Below are 19,252 nucleotides of genomic sequence, written 5' to 3'. Positions count from 1 at the left end.
AACGAAAATTACTGGGCGCGTTTAAATTTTAAACTTCCGCTCCAATCGAAAAGGATTCTTTGTTCTCAATTGTTTGAACGGAAATCCACAAAAATGCCAAAAACTGAAATCGGCAAAAGGCAAAAGATGCTTAAGTCGCGTCACGGTCACGAACCTGGCAGGCCATTACCACCGCTGACGCTTTTACTAAGCAGAATTCGTCAAAATATCTCGCTAATGCTGTTCTCGCACGCCCACCTCCGATGGTGGCGAACAATCCAAAGTTGTTGTTTGCGCAGTGTCTTGTGTTGCTGGTGCTAGGTGTCAATCTACGTAAATACGAACACGAGAAAAACGGACATGCCCCTGGACACAGATACCCAAGCTGATTGCCTCTTATCTAAGTAATAGCGTGCGTTAATGTAAAGACAAATTTCGCGACTGGCGCCACACTGGCAGAGATTCGACTGAAATGTCCAACCTCACCTGTGGTTTGACAGCACAGGCATTGTCGCACGTGCCACTTGATGAATGGCTGCTCGTAATTTGGTCGCCGGAAACAGGTCGACCTGTCAAGGGGTTAGATCGGGATGGAATTGTGTCGCTGTTGTAACACATTCTGGTCGGAAACCTGCGCCACAAATCAGCTGAGATTCGGTGACACGATAAGCCACGCGACAGTGATTTTCTTTCTCGTGCAGCTGTAAGCAAAGACTCGGTTTTACCCTGTACCCGTTTTCGGATTTAAGGGGCTCTAGATGTTCATGATAAACTGACCGAGAACAATGGAATGCGAGAAAAATGCAGAGTTCGGTTTGCGAAATTACTCAAGAGAGCAATTATGACGACAAGCGTCGTAAGAATTGGCTATCCATTGTGAGAGCCAACAATACAAAGTACTCGGACAGGGCAATTTCGCGCCTTTTTCTCGAGAGCGCCATCACATTTTCTCTCCTTGCTTTGTTAGCATTTCGTGCTTTATCAGACGAGGTTACAGGTGTAGGAGATCGGTGAGCTATTTCTTCCATGACACAACAAGCCGAATTAACGCACGATGAGGTTCTGGCGTGTTGCTGTAGTAAACACTAACTCAGTGGAGAGGGCGAAAAAAATCAATTTGCCTTCTTATTCACCAGGGACTGACAGAACAGTAACGTTTTATATTAAATAACCTACAGGTTGAATGTGTTACGCTGTTACGAGGGAGTAAAGTCGACCATTTAAAGTTACTTGCGTCGGGCCGAGAGAGTTCATTCTACGAGCATACGAAGACAATGTACAGCTGCAACTAAGACGTATACGTCACATCAGCATTGGTGCTTGGTTAGAAAGTAAAGAGTGTGGATTCAAAATCAGAAACCATTAACAATGACAATAGTTGTTAGTGCAATAATATTCTTGTCAGCGTTTGAAGTTGTTCGCAGTGGGGGCGAAACTTGTGGTGAAGTCCGACGAACCTTTAGAACTCGTGCGTTAGGACCTGCAGATATGGTACCTATTATGCCGGCAGAAGGTAAGAATGTAATTTCATTTGTTTAACATAGTAGGGTGGGGTAAGACGGGACACTTTTAGCGCGTAATATCCAAATATTCAAATATCCAGATCGTGTTTTAAACAATAAAAAACGCTCTACAGGAGTCATCAGGATACAGTTTTATAAACTTTTGAACGTTCTTTGTTTACTGCTAAGTGGAATGAGAAAATTGAACGATAAGGTTTCCCCCCATCCTACTACTCTATTCTAATTCACATGCACCTAATATTACATAGTCAAAGTGAGCGTATTTGCTGAGTATTTTAATGGCACACATGCCACTAACTAGAGCAGTAAATCATTTAAATTGTGGTAAATAAACAAAACCAGCGATTTAGAAAATTGGTTGGTCTTCGGGCGGTGTTTCACGTGTTGGTGTGTGGCCGATTAATTGAATCTCTCATGCCTGCAGTTATAACGCTGCCCGAAGTTGGGCGCATAACAAAGAGGATAATCTGTTTGTTTGTTTTCTAATCACGTCTTTAAAGAAACGTTGGGTCCGCAAATTTAAACAAAACGACTATTAATATGACTGCGTTCAGGGTTCGCGACAGCGAGTTCGTTCGGCTTATCTTGTATAAATATTCAAATGTACTTTGTTATTAAAAGTTTCACCAAGGTGCTTTTAGAACAAGCTTTTTGTTGTCTCTGTAACAACAAGCAGATCAGCCCCATTGAAAGCGTGCCAACTAGCCGGTGTGTCGGTTTAAACAACCCCATGTGAAGAAAGTACGTGTTACTCTCAAACTTTTGTGGCTAACGTCGCGGTGGCATTAGTGATCTGATCACCATTTCCACGGTGTAAAAACAGCCTCTCTGTGAAGATATTCAATTTCATTACTTTAAAGTAGTTTCCCGATATTGATTGTGTGAGTTACTTTCAAAAATACCACAGACCGCATCCGCTTTGCCGGCCGATTGATTTAGAGTTTTAGACAATTATTCAATTTATCGAACTTTTGATTTCAGTTACCGGGCTCAGCGTGTGTCAAAGCGTCGGACCGACTTGTTGTACGCCATCAATGGAAGAAAAGTACATGGAGGCATCAGTGCGCGAACTCAGGGAACTCGTGAAACGTAAAACGACTCCGTTAGAGAAGCATTTTCGGGCCATTGCCAAGAAATTCAGAGGTGGGCACTTGTATTTCTCTAAGCATGCTTAACGACGATAAACATATTAACAGCGAGTGACACAGTTATCCATTTGAAGTTTAATACCGAGTTGCCGTTCAGGGCATGAAACTGTGTACCACACAATATCTTCTTTAAATGACTCTTTTTAACACTGAAACCATTTTTACCGGATTTTTAAAAAAACATTTTTTGGAAACCTGTTTTTTGATAAGGATGTGTTGTATAACAATGATCGAGCCACTTTGTTAACTTGCTTTTCCTGTCGAGAAAACATCAAAGATTCTCCATTCGTCGCCACAACATGTTGTCCATTGTAAATGGTAGAACAACAGAGCGTTTTGTCGGCGCGTTTCCGCCTTCTTTAGCGCGTACATTAATGTTCGCTTAAGCAAAACACGTCAACCAAAGGAAATCAACCAATAGTCCAATTTGCGTTTATCGATTGTCATTTCGCGATACATTAAAAACATTTTAAAATAGTATTAAGCAGGTGGAATTGTTAAATGAACTTTCATATATAGAAGGTTGGGGAAGATGGGACAGCTTTCTTTTTATTTTCTAGTCCAGTTTTGTAGTAAACAAAAAACAGAAATATAAAACCGCATGTCATTACGACTCCCGTAGACCGTTGTTAATTGTTTAAAACACGGTCAGGACATTTTTAATAATGTGCTAAAGGTGTCCAACATGTATTGTACAACCCGATCACCGATATTTCCTTGATCTTTACCGCGATTGTGGCATTCAGCTAAGTGCATGTCATCGAAGCCCAATCGACCATGAAAAGTTGAATTCAAAGCGCCCTTATTCTAGTTCCCAGTTTGCATGTTGCTTTCATATCAAGCAAATGGTTTAGTTCCCAAAAAATAGATTGCTTGTAACGCCACACCACGGTTTTAGTTCACGCTCCGCAGTAAACTTATTCCGTCGGTGCAGTGAACCAATACACTGGATGTTGTTTATGTATTTCAAACGGAAGCGGTATTTTCGCTCAGTTTGCTTGTGGCAGTTCTGCAAAGTTTACGGGGAAGGATCGAGCGACAAAACATAAACTCCCACGGTTTGGGGCGAGCTGTTTTTGTATTGTTCCGGATGATGTACATCTAGATCATGCAGTTTCTCAATTGTAGCTTTGCACACCTGACGCGAGTTAATAAAGATCGCAACATAAAACGAGCCTTGAGCATATATAAGTGCGTCTATAAACGAACTATTCACTCGACGGTATAAACGTTTCCGTGCTAGTCTGTTTAGTTCTTCAACCCTGTACTTTTCTTTCGTAATTTGGGGCACCGGATTACACGAGAAGGTCTTTGATGTGTTATGCCCTGCTTTCCGATCAGGCATTACGTGTAACACGCACCATATCGAGTTGTATACAAACATCTTGGACAAAATAGTTTAATTCTTTCCTCATATAAAATAGACTTTTCTTGAAACACAAAGTTTAAAAAGAATAAATTAGATGGAGTAGGGTGGGGGAAGATGGGACAGCTTTTAAATCTATTTTCCCGTCCCATTTGGTATTAAACAAAGAACATTTAAAGAATTATAACACCGTATATTAACGACTCCCATGGAGCGTTGTTAGTGGTTTAAAAGACAATCAGGATATTTGAATAGTATGTACAAAGGATGCCCGTCTCCCCATCCTACTATATAAGATAGACCTTTCTTGGTACACGCAATTCTAAGAAAATAAACCATAGAGTAGGGTAGGGGAAGATGGGACACCTTCGCCACATAATATCTAAATATCCTGATCGTGTTTTAAACAATCATTAACGGTCAATGGGAGTCATAGGCATATAGTTTTAGAATTTCTTGAATGATCTTTGTTTACTACTAAACGGGGCGAGAAAATAGAGGTAAAAGGTGTCCCGTCTTCCCCCACCCTACTGTATATTTATTTTTTGTATTCATACTAACCGCAAATAACCTTGCTTTGTAATTTAGGTTACTGGAACCAAATGGTGAAACGAGCTCGCAGCCAAGGGATTAACGAAGGAACCAACACTTCACATTTAGAAAGGTTTTACGACGGTTTACTAATTCCATCGAAGGCTCGACTGTCTTCTTTTAATGCCACCAAAAATCTTAACGGGTAAATTTTGTTAAAGAGATTTTATTTTATATATAGTACTGTGGGGTAAGATTGGACACCTTAGCACATAATATCCAATTATCCTGATTGTGTTTTAAACAAATAATAACGGTCTACGGAAGTCGTGAGGATATTGTTTATAATTCTTTGAATGTCCTTGTTTACTACCAAATGAGATGAAGAATAGAATGAAGAGGTGTCTCATCTTCCCCCACTCTACTATATTTAAGACTTTTATTCGTTACTTATAACCGCACTGTTTATTCGTTGAGTTGTAATGATATAACGAGCAAATTTGCGCAAGTCGGTCTCATTACTGATCTGTCAAACAATATTAAATAAATTCTTATAAAACGACTTGTTTTAACACAACTAAAATCAATCTTTTGTATTTGGACAATGTTTTGAAGTGACACCTCCCTATATACTTCCTGTTAAAAGTTCGTTATCTTCTCATGTTGATATGTTTGTTATTACTGTACTTGGTGACGGCGATATCCCCACGAACCTATGTTCGGGGTAGGCTGGTGTTTACGAATAGCTAATGAGATGACATTTAAACGTATAGGGTCGGTAAACTGCTTTGAAATTGCGTTTGTATGATAAGGTATAGTATGGCGCCAGTTTTATATCCTATGTTCATATGCAATAATATGTCGTTTGAAAAGAAAATAATATTTTATCGGGAAATGAGCGCACCCATCAAAGTATAGAAATTCGCGTTTCTGGTGTCAAGGGCGCCTCTTATTTATAGGTAAATATTCCAAATCGTTAATCTTATTTTCTATTTTGACCAGAATATTATCGTCGTTATTCATTTTATCATTGGAGGATGAAATCGGATTAAAGATACCGAAAGAGAAGATAGAATGTGCTTTAACGAAAGCGACCAGCTACCTGACACCGTACGCCGTATTAAAATCCAAATTCGAAAACTTATTAAATCCGGTCGGAGTATTTTTAAAGGTAATTTTATTACAGCGAGAAACACTTTAAAGTGGAATATCAGTGATGGATTGTTTTAAGTAACAGTAAAAGCGCATTTAGCGTCAATGCATTTGGCCCACTAATATATTGATCTTATGCAGGCGCTAACGGTTGGCCTCAGGGCAGCGGAGGTGAGTCGGCGAATCGCAACGGGTGGTCCATGTATCGATGCTATCACAAAGATGCGGTATTGCTCCCACTGCTATGGATATACTCTTATAAAGACCTGTCCGGGCCTTTGTCATAACGTAGTGAGAGGGTAAGCAAATTTATTTGGTGTATTTCCAACTAATTACCTTCGTAGCTTTGTAATTGAGGACTTATTTTCGAAACGCCTTGCATTTCAAACAACTTCGGGGCATAACCATTAGTTTCGTGTGTCAGATGTCTGGTCGGCATGGCGGAATTGGATATGTTTTGGAAATATTATATTGTTTCCATTAATAACATGGCAAACAAATTGGTCAACACTGAAGGAGGATTCGACGTTTACTTTCCACAAATTTTACGAAACATTTCATCGATCGTTCAAAGTGTTACTTACAACCAAGAATCTGTTACTTTGGTGAGTCCTATCACATATAAACACTATGAAATACAATGTTTAACATGTAATAAAATAAGTCATATTGGGTAGGCTTAAAGTTGCATTAATTCGTTGAAGACAACATGTGAAACCTAGGGGGGTGGTGTTATATATCAATGAAAGTGGTAATATTACTTGTTGTGAACATAACCATTTACGGATACCATGGTACTTTCTATTTTCGCGTTTAAGAAATGTTACGGAGATAAAAACGAAGTTTATATGGTATGTTGTTTTTGCGCAGTTTTCTTGTGTCATACGTGGACATTATATATTGTAATACAAGCATCGTGCTAACGTCATAGGGACGGTCAAACGCACGTGCGACAAAAATAACTTTGAAACGATAGTGACACCGCTTCAGTCACAGGATATTGACTTCCAGGTATTCCTAGGGCATCACCGATAATAATGCCATCTCTTCCCATAGTTTAACGTTTCTTCCTACAGTCGTGTCTGTTTTCACGAAACAATTAGAAGTCGACGGAAGTTTTTCTTTGCCGTGTAAGCTTCTCTCGCGAAGTCAAGTGGCGCGGTCGAATAAAATGAACATCTTGAATTCTGAAAATAGTTTAAAGCGTTGAACATTTTGCGTGTATCATAGATTTGAATTTCGTCAAAATAGGGAACAAGCATATATAGTAGGGTGCGGGAAGATAAGACACCTTTTTATTCTATTTTTTCGTCACATTTGGTAGCACACAAATGAAAATTCAAATAATTATAGAACTGTATCCTCACGACTCCCGTATACCGTTGTTAATTGTTTAAAACACGATCTAAATATTTGGTTATTACGTTCTAAAGGTGTCCCATCTTCCCCCACCATACTATAAGTTTAATGGAAATGTGATGGGGTGATGGGTGTATAGAAACTGACCGCCCCATGAATATTTTACACCATCAGTCCTAATTCAGTTAGTATTGCATAACAGCTGATGACGCAACCTTTAATCTACGCTAACATAATCCAGGCTCGCCAACTTTGTCCAGGCTTACCTAAGTCCTCGAAAGAATGAGTGTGCGTTCACATTGAGTGGTGTTAATGTTTGACATTGATCCTTTAATTCACGCGATTGCCAACTTTCACAGTGAAAATAAAGGTCGCTCCTGTAATAAGGGACCGTCGCGTTCTGCTTTGTTTGCACGTATACGCCAAATTTCACCGCCTTGGACATAAGAGTGATTTACAAGGGTTCCAATTAGCTGGCCGATATAAACCGCTTGTAAACCACAATTTAACGAAACTGCTGGCAAATAAATTTGTTTTTGTGCAAACACATCTCCATCGAGAGCAGTTCCATTAGGCAAAAGTTGATCATTCACCAAGAAATGTTATTTTCTTAGTCGCGATTGCTTGCAGAAACTGTTTGCTCAGTTTTCTTTGTTGTCGTAACATTTGTAAACGGGTGCCACACAAGGTGTGGTGTCACTTGTCTATAACATCTGACAAATTTATTTTGTTTTAGATTCTACAGCAATGCAAGATTCACCCTGAAAGAGTCGCCCGCTCACTCGGTAAAGACATTAAATAAACCCCGCTTTATCGATTTAGTTATAATTAACCTCCACAGATCGCTTGCCGATAGCCGACGCAGATGAGTTAAACGAGTTGAGAACTGCACTGGCATCTCGAAAGCGAAGACGAAGGCATCGCAACCGACCCGATCGTAAACCACGGGCCGAACCCCGACGTGGGCGACAATCTAGAGATAGGAAGAACCGCAACATTGATCTTCATCTAAAATCAAGGTCCTTGTTGGAGTTATCGAGAGATCGAGTTCGTCCTCCTTTCGAAATGTTGTTGGAGGATTCTTCCCTCCCTAACATTCCATTGCCAACGAGAGAAAAGATGGTGCGGAAGAAGAAAAATCCCATGGTGGATGAAATGAAGATACCAACCAGTCTAAAGTTTGGTTTATCAAATCATATTACAAGGTAAATGAGAACAAAATAACGACGTCCAATTTAAACAATATTGCGTATATATATGCAATAACGGTTATGTTTAGTTTTAATGTTTTTTTTCTGGTTGTTTAGATTTGCAGACGAGTTAAACACAACTCGAGACTTTTTCGCTTCCTTTTCCGACGACCTCTGCAGCTCAAGTGATCCCGTTTCGTTTCAAGTTTCAAACTACGGACATTGCTGGGACGGGGTGAAAATGGCGAACAGGTAAAACCCGCATAGAACTTAATGAACTCGTATGCCTGCCGATTTTATAAGATCCATATCGTTCATTTTTTGCAATTTTCTCCGCCAGCAATTGCAGGGTGGAATCTCCGATTTAATGTGAAAATTACCCTTTTTAGTCTACACGTCATACCTCTAGTTGGAGGTCGATATTTTGACTAAGCCGCGACCGCTCTTAAGCGGAGGGATTAGATTTTACTTTGGTACGAACGAACCCCACCCGGCAGTGAGTTTTTACCGTAACCAAACACCGGCGTCAGGCCAAGGGTCACCCGTTGTCATTATGTGCTATCGTGTGGCTTGTAATGGCTGCCAATGCGCTGACGCTGTCTTCGCACGGACGAAAATAATGGCGTCTTTGTGTCAAGGCTAATCATGTTCAGTTGTGCTAAAATGGTACTCCCCTTTCAGTTACAAAAAACCAACACCGGATAAAGGCATCGAGGGCCAATTGCAAAACCCAGAGGTTAAGGTTGTTACGTTGAAACGAGATGTACAAACGATCATTGAAGATGTGCGAACAATTACTAAGGTGGGGAACCTTTCATGTTATAACTCGATCAGTTGCATGGCTACCGAATTAATAATTTGTTGTGGGAATTTACTGTAAAAAGGCTGAACGTTTAACACTCTCCGTTAAAAGCTTCATTAAGCACCAATAATAGAGCGAATACAATTATAAGCGTATTTAACATTTGCAATCATGTTTGAAAGACAAACAAGAATTATATTACGACCTATATATTTATATATATATATATATATATTGGCAAGTCGCCGGACTTGTGTGAATGTAAGATCCAGTCATTTATCAATCTTTTACTTTACGAAATACAACTAACGATTATTATGCGTCTAGGAGCTGATGAAATCTAGCGGATCAGAGCAAATTCCATCAGATTTGCTTCAACGTCCGTCTTATATCACTTCCCATCTTCAAACAGACGAGATTCCATGCGATGACGAGGATGAATGTTTTGATAATGGATCTGGAGAACAAAGTGGAGAGGACCCCGATGTTATTCGTCCAGGTATTATTGGGAGTGTCGGTATATATTATAATATCACAGCATCTATAAAGTGAAAGCGGCCATAATTCATTTTAATTAAAGGTGTAGAATATAGTATGGTCGGGGAAGATGGGACGCCTTTTCATTCTATTTTCTCTTCCCATTTGGTAGTAAACAAATAACATTCAAAGAATTATAAAAATCGTATACTCAAGGAACCAATAGACCATTGGTAATTGTTCAAAAAACGATCAGGATATTTGGATATTATGTGCTAAAGGTGTCTCGTCTTCCCCCACACTACTAAATATATTACAAATAAACCTGGCATTTAAATTGTTTTATACGGTTACACATGGCCTACTAAAGATATCTTTATATCTTTAGTAGGCCATGGGTTACATTGTAGATATCTTTAGTAGGCCATGGGTTACATTGTAGATATCTTTAGTAGGCCTTGGGTTACATTGTAGATATCTTTAGTAGGCCATGGGTTACATTGTAGATATCTTTAGTAGGCCATGGGTTACATTGTAGATATCTTTAATAGGCCATGGGTTACATTGTATCATTGGTATTGTAGTGATCGAACCGTAAAATTTTTGTGCGACGATAACATTTATTCTATCCTAAGATAAACCTTCACTGAGTCCTGAAAAAATCCCGTTTCCCATTGCAAAAACAAACACGTCCATAAAAAGAGCTGACCAAGTAACCTCAACTACATCATTTCCATTTGTATTTAACAACGAAGCTACCATGCCAGCGATCGTTGTTGGGATTGCCAAAGAACAAAATAAAAGCAACATATCCCTTTCAACCTCAAGACAATCCGGTGGCGGGCACGGTTACGCGTCGCAACTAAAGAGCAGAAAACTTTACGATATCTTATTGTGTGTGGTTTTCTCGATCCTCATAGCACAAGGAGCATGATAGTTTAACTTCCTCTGAATGCTTTTAAAGTTCTATTCCACGCAATAAACGTACATATAGATCTACAGCGCGGAAGGGAATTGTCTTCAATTTGTAAATGTTCTTTTTCTCTTTTTGTTTCTCAATTTCTGTGAAATGTTCATATTAAATGTCGGACACGCGAAATGGAAAAGGTTTATTTCACCAACTTAAACAACCATTTAGTTCTACAAGCAAACCAATATAGGAGTATGGGTATTTATTGCTTTTACTATGTTATCCCATGGGTGTTGCACCAAAGGCGTGAATTAATATCATGGAGTCCAATCTAGCAAGCATATACGACCGATGGGATTAATATTCTCGTTTATTCCCACTGCAGTTTAATATGTACACGAAATACAACTTAAATAGATTATTAATCTTAACTGTGGGCAATGGAACGAATACCAGTCCGATATAAACGGAAAGGAATCAGATTAAATTGCCAACTCTTTTCTCTAGCGAAGTGTCTACCTCCACATTTACCATTAGAAGGCAATGGGTATAAGACTTTCGCAGCAAAATCGTGCAGTTTTTACGAACTGTTCAAATTTGATTTAAAATAAATATCTACGTTTTGTGGGTATTGCACCCCTTCGTCAAATGGCTGCCATCGTATTTCTAATTTATAAAACCACGTTATTCATACGTAAATTAAATGGTAGGCCGGTGTTTTTATAATGTGTCATGACAGTCAATTATGATTAATAAATTATGAATTTGTGACGTCATAAAAAAATTAAGTTTGTTGTGGGGGATTTCTGAAACTGCCATCTTGTGAATAAGAAATGTTTTATCTATAATCAGCATATATAGTGGAACGGATTATGGCTGATGATGCTGACGGAGCTCGTAAAAATGTTGAACTGGCTTTAAATGTTATTTTCGATATTGCGGTAAGGGTCTGTAATCATTGATATTGCTTTGAAGTTAATAAAATATTTAATGCCCTAGCTTTAAATGGACTGAAAACTAGTAACTTAGATATTAAATTAGTAGTGTTTATCAGTAACTGTGTGCATACACTCAGATTGGAAATAAATGAACGTATTTTTTTAATGGACATAGGGAAAGAAACTCATTACAGTATTAGATGTTAGTGCACCTAATGGGTAACACGAAATCAACAAAATGTTTTAAATGGACAATTGAGAATTGATTGAAACGACTTGAATTTATCAGATTTTTGGCTGCTTCGTTCAATGTTGTACTGAGGCATGGTTTTCGCTGATGGAAAGTCGGTTCTACCACTTGGTGACGCAGCTGGGTATTGCATCACTCTGCTACAAAGCTTTATTTTGCTGCAACGTCTGGATGGATCAATTAAATGGGAAAAATAAATAAACGGTTTTAAAAGTAGTAATTTTGTGTTGTTCAGGGCATTTTCAGACAACGCGCGGCTCAGCTCCTCCGCTGTAAAGAAATTTTATTTGCCGCTGATGGGCGCTAACGGACCACATCTATATGCCGATTGTGGTTGCATTGCCTTTCTCCTTACATAACTTACTTTCAATATTTGCTGCGGGTACCGTGTTCATCGTTTATGTGATTGACGTTCTGATAGAGCAAGATAAAAACTCCTAGTTACTGCGCTGCAATGCTTTGCACAAAGATAGTATTGACTGATTACTGTTCTTGTTTGCAAAATTTATAAATTTCAAATATATGTATATAAATGCAAGTTACTATCAATATCCAAATTAACTTTCGTGGATACATGATTTATGATTATATAAGAAAAAAGTATATATATTAAGATTTTAGCACGAATGAAGAATCCTTCGGTACATAGCAGAATAAGCTGGTGGAAAGTGTTAGAGGTTGGTGGTTACGGTTAGAGGGGTTAGTTTAGTGGTTATAGGGGTTGGTAGTTAAGGGGTTAGTGGTTAACAAATAAGGTGGGGCAGGATTCTTTACTAGCACTAGATTTTATCATATTTGTAAGAAGGAAAATACTTTACAATTTGACAGACAAACTTTAATTTAAACACATAATGTAGATGACTGTTAATATTGAAAATTGGGACATATCGGTAATGATTACTTAAAAGTTTGGGTGTATATTGAATTCCTGCAAATGCACCATGGATACCACAGCTGCTTCAAAAACTGATTCTATTTGGATGCAAGGAACAAGAAGAAATACCAGAAGTTCTTCAAACCAAGATAAAGAGGCAAAAGAAAAGGTATTTCGTGAACTTCTTATTACAAGGCAGTATATATGGCACCCCAAAAAAATAATCACCTACAAAGTAACAGGCTTGGTAACTTGTAAGCGGGCACAGGGTGTATGAAACAGAACAACCGTGTTTAACAACTGTCCTTTTTCGGCCATGTGAAGGTAAAGTAAGTTTCATTTATTCATTCGTTCAAACATAAGGTAGTTATTAAAATTTGCGAAGATAAAGTAACTTTCATTCATTTATTCTTAATAGTAACAGACTATCATTCTAAAAAAGTGGCTCTAAAAGTTCCATTTACGAATTTGGTTTTACACATTAGGCAATAGGCAAATACCGTATGTTAGGGGTGTAGTTTGAGTTTAGGGGTTAGTGGGAGATGATTTTTCACGAGCACCATTTGTTGATAGTTGTACAGAAGTGACTTGTTGCCTGATGAATTTTCGATACCAAGATAATGTGAAGCTATTTTAATTACAGGAAACAAATGAAGTTTTGGATTCAAAGAAGAAAGAAGAAGGAGGACACATAGTTCGAGGTCCAAACAATGAAGTAGTGGAGTACACAACAAGCGATGATGTTTCCTACAAAGTTATGGGTATGCAGATGAACAATCAATTTCTTTCTATATTTTATCAGACTCCGTGTATAAACAGAAACTATTTCATAGCCATAGAATTCCTGCAGTGAAAATCATTTGGGCTAATGTTGTCGATTGTTACCTCAGCAACAGTTAATGTCAACAGTAATTTAAAGGTTGACTGCGATGTGGTGTCAGTGTCACAGCACCAGTCGCATAAAAGACTCGAATGGGCTTTATTGGTGTTTGGGTAATGGGCCAAATCTAGCACAAATTCCAGGTACTTGACAAAGACCTCACCCATAAAGTATAAAAAAAATAATGTCAACAGTTCATGCTAAATGTTAATTGTGCTTAAGGTGTAGCAAAGGGAAACTAGGCTGCATTTTGACCAATTGTGCATTTGTGCATAAGAACAAAAAGCACAACCATGCCCTTTCTAATATATCCTACCCACAGATGTAATAATGTATACAGGCTTTGTAAAAATAGCCCCATTCCCATTATTTAGTCTTATTTGCAGTGTGCCATATAATTTGTATGAGCAGCTTGAAATAACTGTTGTGTATAAGTTGATTTGTTAAAATGAAATTTATGGTATAATATAATAACTATAATATATCCCCCAAAAAATTATATATATATATCCAAAACAAATGTTTAATCCAAGTTCAAAAAAAATTGTTTATTGTCTAATTTATTAATTTAACAAATATTCCTCGCAACCCTAGTTCATTTTGTTAATATTTTGTTGTTAATATTTTAATGTCATTTAATCACATTCACATCTTAAAACCATAATCCTTTAGAATAATTAAGATAAATTATGACAAGGATTAAGACAAATCTCCACTTTATACTAAAATCTTTATATATTATCGATTTTCATGTTTATAAACTGCATGGGAAAATAGGATCTTAGCTAAAACAACAATCAATATATTACTTTGTGTCTTTGTAATAGCATACTGGTATTAAAGATGGCTGGAAAACCAAACTAATTGACCTCTGTCATATTTTATTCATGAGTAATGCTTTTGTACTATTGAATACTTGCTTTAAGAGAGAATGTCACTATTGAAATCTAATTTGAACTTGTTTTACTCTGAAAACATTGTATAAAAATAGATATTTCTTTAGAGGAATTTTCTTCGGTTTGCTGAAATAAATTTATACAATCAAGTGGGGTAATAAAAAACAATAGGGTACTTGGGTAAAAAATGTGCTACTAGTTTGTTATTGTTTATTAAAAACATGACCATGGCATTGCGCATGGACATCATATCTTTAGGCAATCTCGCCACCATAGAACTTTGGGTTTTGTCACCGGTAACTACATATTATATATATATATATATATAAGTTTTATTAGGGTTGTATACTATGTTATCATTAAAGTATTTTTTTTTCATTTAAGTATTTTTTTATCAATTTCATTGCTTTTAAAACAAAACAGATTCTTTTTTTATTTTCTGTTTTATAATTTGCACAGATTCGGCATACATTGCAACAGAAAGAGCAGACAATCCTTACTTCATTGGTACAATTCAAGAACTAAAAGTAGTAAGTTTTATTTGTTTTTATGTCACCTTGAACTTGTTTGCTTATTCTCATAAGTACATATTATCTCAAATCTATTCTCATAGCCTTAGTACATAGTTATTCACAGAAGATTGTGTGTGTTTGATGTTTGATGGAAAACAGCTAATGTAATTATTTGTTTAAGTAGTTTCTATCACTAATACAGTGGGGATGAAATTTATTATAAGTAAAGTTGTTACAGTTTATGCTATTTACTGTAAATATTTGCAATAATTATAATTTTGTCCTAGGTTATCTATGTTAATAATAATTAATAAATAATGCTTAGATATTTATTTTAGTTGCACTTTATAACACTTTTTTTATGCATTAGGGTAATTAAAATAATACTTAAATTTAAATAAAATTTAACTTAAAATAAAAAAAAGATTAGTGACATCAAATGCAATGTTGTTTTATTTTAAATTGACTGACCCACCAAACTTATATTACCCACCTCTTTACATTATTGATTAACTGAAACCAATTTTATATTAAGAGCAAGAAAGATAATGCAGTAGTGGTGGTGAAGTGGTACTACCGACCAAGTGAGGTGCCAGATTCAGTTTATCAAATGCTCGTTAAGGACCGACTTGAAGCAATAGGTAAGCAAATGTATGGCTGACTTTCTACTTTTAAAAGAGGAACATTTCTATTCTGCATGGTTGAGGTCTTTAAGGATTTAGGCCAAACTTGGCCATTACCCCAAGTCCCCAACACCCTTTTACCTGGAATGTGACAAAAAAGAACATGCTTTCACATAGGTATCTTTTGACTTTAATTTAATTAAAGTTTTAGATTTTTCATTACCCTATACTCTTATATGAAACTACAGAAACGCAAACCAGATTAATTTTATTTACATTCACATATGGTAGGGTGGGGGAGGACACAACTTCAGCACATACTATCTAAATATCCTAAATAGGCTACTGATCAAGTTTTAAACAAAAAAACGTCTATGGGAGTGATGAGGATACACTTTTATAATTCCTAAAATGCTCTTTGTTTACCACTAAATGGGACGAGAAAATAGAATAAGAAGGGGCCCTATCTTCCCCTATCCCACTACATTACAAATTAGCTAGTACAAGTTGAGCAGTAATATAAGTAAAATGTTAAACTGTTTAGAAGATTCAAAAGAAAGAGAACAAATCTTGAATGAGGAGAATCGCAATCGTGAGTTGTTTGCATGCGATGAAGATCTAACTGATGTCTTTCCAGTATCAAGCCTGAGGTATATTTATCTAATATGTTAATATTACATCCGTTTGGTTTCTTGCATAAATACAAACATTAAACCAAGATCTGGTTTTCTGTGTCAAATATCCTAAACTTAAATGTCTGTGGTCGTGGTGCAGGTCAGTGGTACTAACCTTTTTAACTTACAAACCGTTAAAAAAAATAATTTTGCGGATTAGAAGATCTTTAAAAATCCAAGTTAAACTTTTTTGTTTAGCAAAATACTGAATTCTACACGGCTTCACACTCTTTTTTTTATAAATTACTATTTATTTGTCTTTGCAAAAAAATGTTAATCTTTACTTTTCTAAATTTTTTATCTGTTCAGGGGAAAATGCTCAATTCTTCACTTTAAACGTTACAACGAGGTGGTTGGATATGACATGAAGCCCGATACTTTTTTCTATGTGCTTGGTTACAATCCTGATACCAGGCAAGGACAAGGCTGCACTATTTCATTATCATATTTCTTTTCTTGTATTAAAATTATTAATATATTCGAGTAGCTATAATATACATTCTTGAACCTGAATTTAAAATTGTACACTTAAGTCTTTTTAACTTTATTTATTTAGAAACAGGTAAATGCCTTTTATAAATGCAAAATGCGGGTACTTTAAATCTTGATAATTCAGTTTCTGCAATTTGTAAATTAAGACATCTGGTATTTAGTAAATAATTCATTGCTTTCTACCTGAGGTAATGGGTTCAAGGCTCGACGCTGCTACCATTGTGGGCGTATGTGACCTTGGCTAAGACACTTAACGGCAATTGCTCCAACCAAGTGGTCACTAATGGGTTGTTCAAATCATCAGCCATAAATAAAAAAGTGAAAAAATACCCAAAAAATAATCACCAACAAAGTAACATACTTGGTAACTCGTCAGCTGGCACGGGCATATAAAACAGAACACATGTATAACAACATACAGTAAGTTACATTCATTACATTCAACAACCTCCATTCATCTTTAGAAGATTGACGAGCACTCAAGGTGAAGTAAGGGTTGGACCAAGTCATCAGTGGAATGCAAGTACCAGGGGTATCTTCCAAAAGGTATGTCCTGTGTGTGGTGTGGCTGGCAACTTTAGAGTAATGTAGGTTGTGTTTGTGGATTGGAGATATGTATAATAATATTTATATTCACACTACATGACTGTATTGAAAAAGTAATGTTTAATAATTTTTTTATTCATACTGTGTGTCTATTCTTGAGCGGTAATTACTTGTACGGGTTGTGTCTTCACCCATACTTTTTTACTGTTAAAAGACTAATTTGATAATAATCAAACATAAATGGCTTGTTTGTCTGTCAGGTGTAACGACCACGCTTTTTTTCTCCTAACTGAATGTAAATTATTTTTAACCATAAGCGTGTTTTAACAGCTGTTGTTTTGTTGCTAAATCCTGTCTTTTCGTTTAAAATATTTTTAAATCTAACTCTAATCAAAGAGACAAATAAAGTTATTAACTTATCAGTGTTCTTATTATTATTATATCACAGGCAACCCTACCTGACATATTACCAGCAGCAGATCGGGAATATAAAAAAGAATATGAGGAGAAAATCTGGGAACCAAATGTTAATGAATGTGACTTAATTATGTATCTCAGATCTGCAAGGTACCACTATACCTATTTAAATTTCACTATATAATTTTTTTTAATAATTTTCATTTCGATGTGTAAAATTTCTTTCATTATATAGTAGGGCGGGGAAAGACGGGACACCTTTAGAGCATAATATCCTGAGCGTGGTTTAAATAAATAACAATGTCTATTGAAGTCGTGAGGATACAGTTTTACAATTCTATGTTCTTTGTTTACTACCAAATGGGACATAACTGTTGAATGAAAAGGTGTCCCATCTCCCCCACCCTACTATATAGTTATATATAAGTGGTTGCTCAGTTCATAACTTAATTTGTTGGACTAGCCGGTATTTCTTTTAATTTTTGTTACATGTGTGTATAACTGAATCATCTGCCTACTACTGACGTATTGTTGTAACAAAAATAATATTTTATATGAAATTTGAATCTCAGTGGTTATTAAACCAAGCATTCTCAAATACTAAGATACTTAATAGTTAACATTAACAGTAATTTTATTACATATTTTGGTTTATTGTTGTTGGATAGTTATTTCTGTAAATTAAATTAGGCCCACTGCTGAGTGCTGACATATTATTATAATAGTACTGTGGGGAAGATGGGACACCTTTAGCACTTAATATCTAAATATCCTGATCGTATTTTAAACAGTTAACAACGGTCCATGAGAGTCGTGAGGGTACGGTTTAATGTTTCCTTGAATGTTCTTCATTTACTACCAAATGGGACGAGAAAATAGAATAAAAAGGTGTCCCATTTTCCCCACCCTACTATATAAACTATCAATAATAAAAATCATATATGAGTACTAGTACGCCAGTAGTTATTAAATCAATGAATTATAAATGCTTGTAGACTTTTTTATTACATATTTTGGTCCCTTGTTATGGGTTAGGTGTTCCTGGAAATTAAATTAGCTTTTTGTGCTTTCATTGATGATTAATGTTTAGGAGTATGGCTGCATTTGCTGGTATGTGTGACGGGGGTTCCCCTGAAGAAGGCTGCATTATCGCTTCAAGAGATGATACAACAATAAATGCTTTGAATGTGGTATGTTCTTTTGTTTTTATTTAATATCATTCGTTTGTACTCATAATAATATAAAAATAATAATAACTTTATTTGTCATTTGGTTAACGTAAAAGACAGGATATAGCAACAAAACAACAGTTGTTAAAACACGCTTACAATTAAAAACATATTTACATTTAATTGGAAAAAAAGCGTGGTCGCTATACCTAGCAAACAAACAAGCCATTTGTGATTAATTATATCTAAGCAGTCTTCTAATAAAAACAAAAGTGTGCGTAAATACTCATTTGCATAAACAGACTTTAAAAATAAATTAAAATGATTTTGCTTCACTTGCTGTACACAACTAGCATTATATATCTGGCAGTGCTGTTTGTAATTTATATTAATTTTTCTTTGTTCATGATTCATTAAAAGCCCTGCCTTTATATATAGTTCATATTTTGTTTTTGTACTCGCACTAGTTTATGCCAAATTCTAAATCTTAATAAAAGGTTTCTGTCATTGTCGGCATACAAATATATTTATTAGTGTTTGACTT

General features: G+C 36.2%; 2 protein-coding genes across 3 annotated transcripts in view; both read left to right on the top strand.

The window, feature by feature from the left end:
• The first annotated feature begins 965 nt into the window (after positions 1-965).
• On the top strand, positions 966-12,669 carry LOC149741682 (glypican-5-like). Its single transcript, XM_089892517.1, has 13 exons — positions 966-1,492; positions 2,484-2,645; positions 4,605-4,752; positions 5,550-5,718; positions 5,841-5,998; positions 6,124-6,304; positions 7,795-7,843; positions 7,900-8,263; positions 8,366-8,500; positions 8,930-9,050; positions 9,378-9,549; positions 10,163-11,378; positions 11,665-12,669. Exons 1-12 carry the CDS (start codon positions 1,348-1,350, stop codon positions 10,459-10,461), a joined length of 2,103 nt encoding a protein of 700 aa, XP_089748643.1. The 5' UTR covers positions 966-1,347; the 3' UTR covers positions 10,462-11,378; positions 11,665-12,669.
• Positions 12,481-19,252, top strand: part of LOC149741681 (uncharacterized) — a 21,258-nt gene continuing 14,486 nt past the window's right edge. For both annotated transcript variants that reach the window (XM_089892505.1, XM_089892497.1), the window contains exons 1-9: positions 12,481-12,668; positions 13,143-13,260; positions 14,735-14,805; positions 15,323-15,428; positions 15,955-16,060; positions 16,394-16,498; positions 17,041-17,122; positions 17,571-17,689; positions 18,630-18,729. In XM_089892505.1, coding sequence (XP_089748631.1) covers positions 12,567-12,668; positions 13,143-13,260; positions 14,735-14,805; positions 15,323-15,428; positions 15,955-16,060; positions 16,394-16,498; positions 17,041-17,122; positions 17,571-17,689; positions 18,630-18,729 — 909 coding nt within the window. In that variant the 5' untranslated portion in view covers positions 12,481-12,566. The remainder of the gene's footprint in view (positions 12,669-13,142; positions 13,261-14,734; positions 14,806-15,322; positions 15,429-15,954; positions 16,061-16,393; positions 16,499-17,040; positions 17,123-17,570; positions 17,690-18,629; positions 18,730-19,252) is intronic.

Source organism: Ciona robusta, chromosome 1, assembly GCF_009617815.1.
Source record: "Ciona robusta chromosome 1, ASM961781v2".
Classification (NCBI taxonomy): Eukaryota; Metazoa; Chordata; class Ascidiacea; order Phlebobranchia; family Cionidae; genus Ciona; species Ciona robusta.
This window is presented reverse-complemented; position numbering and strand designations above follow the sequence as displayed.

Excerpts from the sequence above, each read along its gene's own strand:
- LOC149741682 (XM_089892517.1), top strand. The coding sequence starts at position 1,348 with ATGACAATAGTTGTTAGTGCAATAATATTCTTGTCAGCGTTTGAAGTT. Across the intron at positions 2,646-4,604 it reads CATTGCCAAGAAATTCAGAG|GTTACTGGAACCAAATGGTG; the intron begins GTGGGCACTTGT and ends TTTGTAATTTAG. Across the intron at positions 9,550-10,162 it reads CCCCGATGTTATTCGTCCAG|ATAAACCTTCACTGAGTCCT; the intron begins GTATTATTGGGA and ends TTCTATCCTAAG.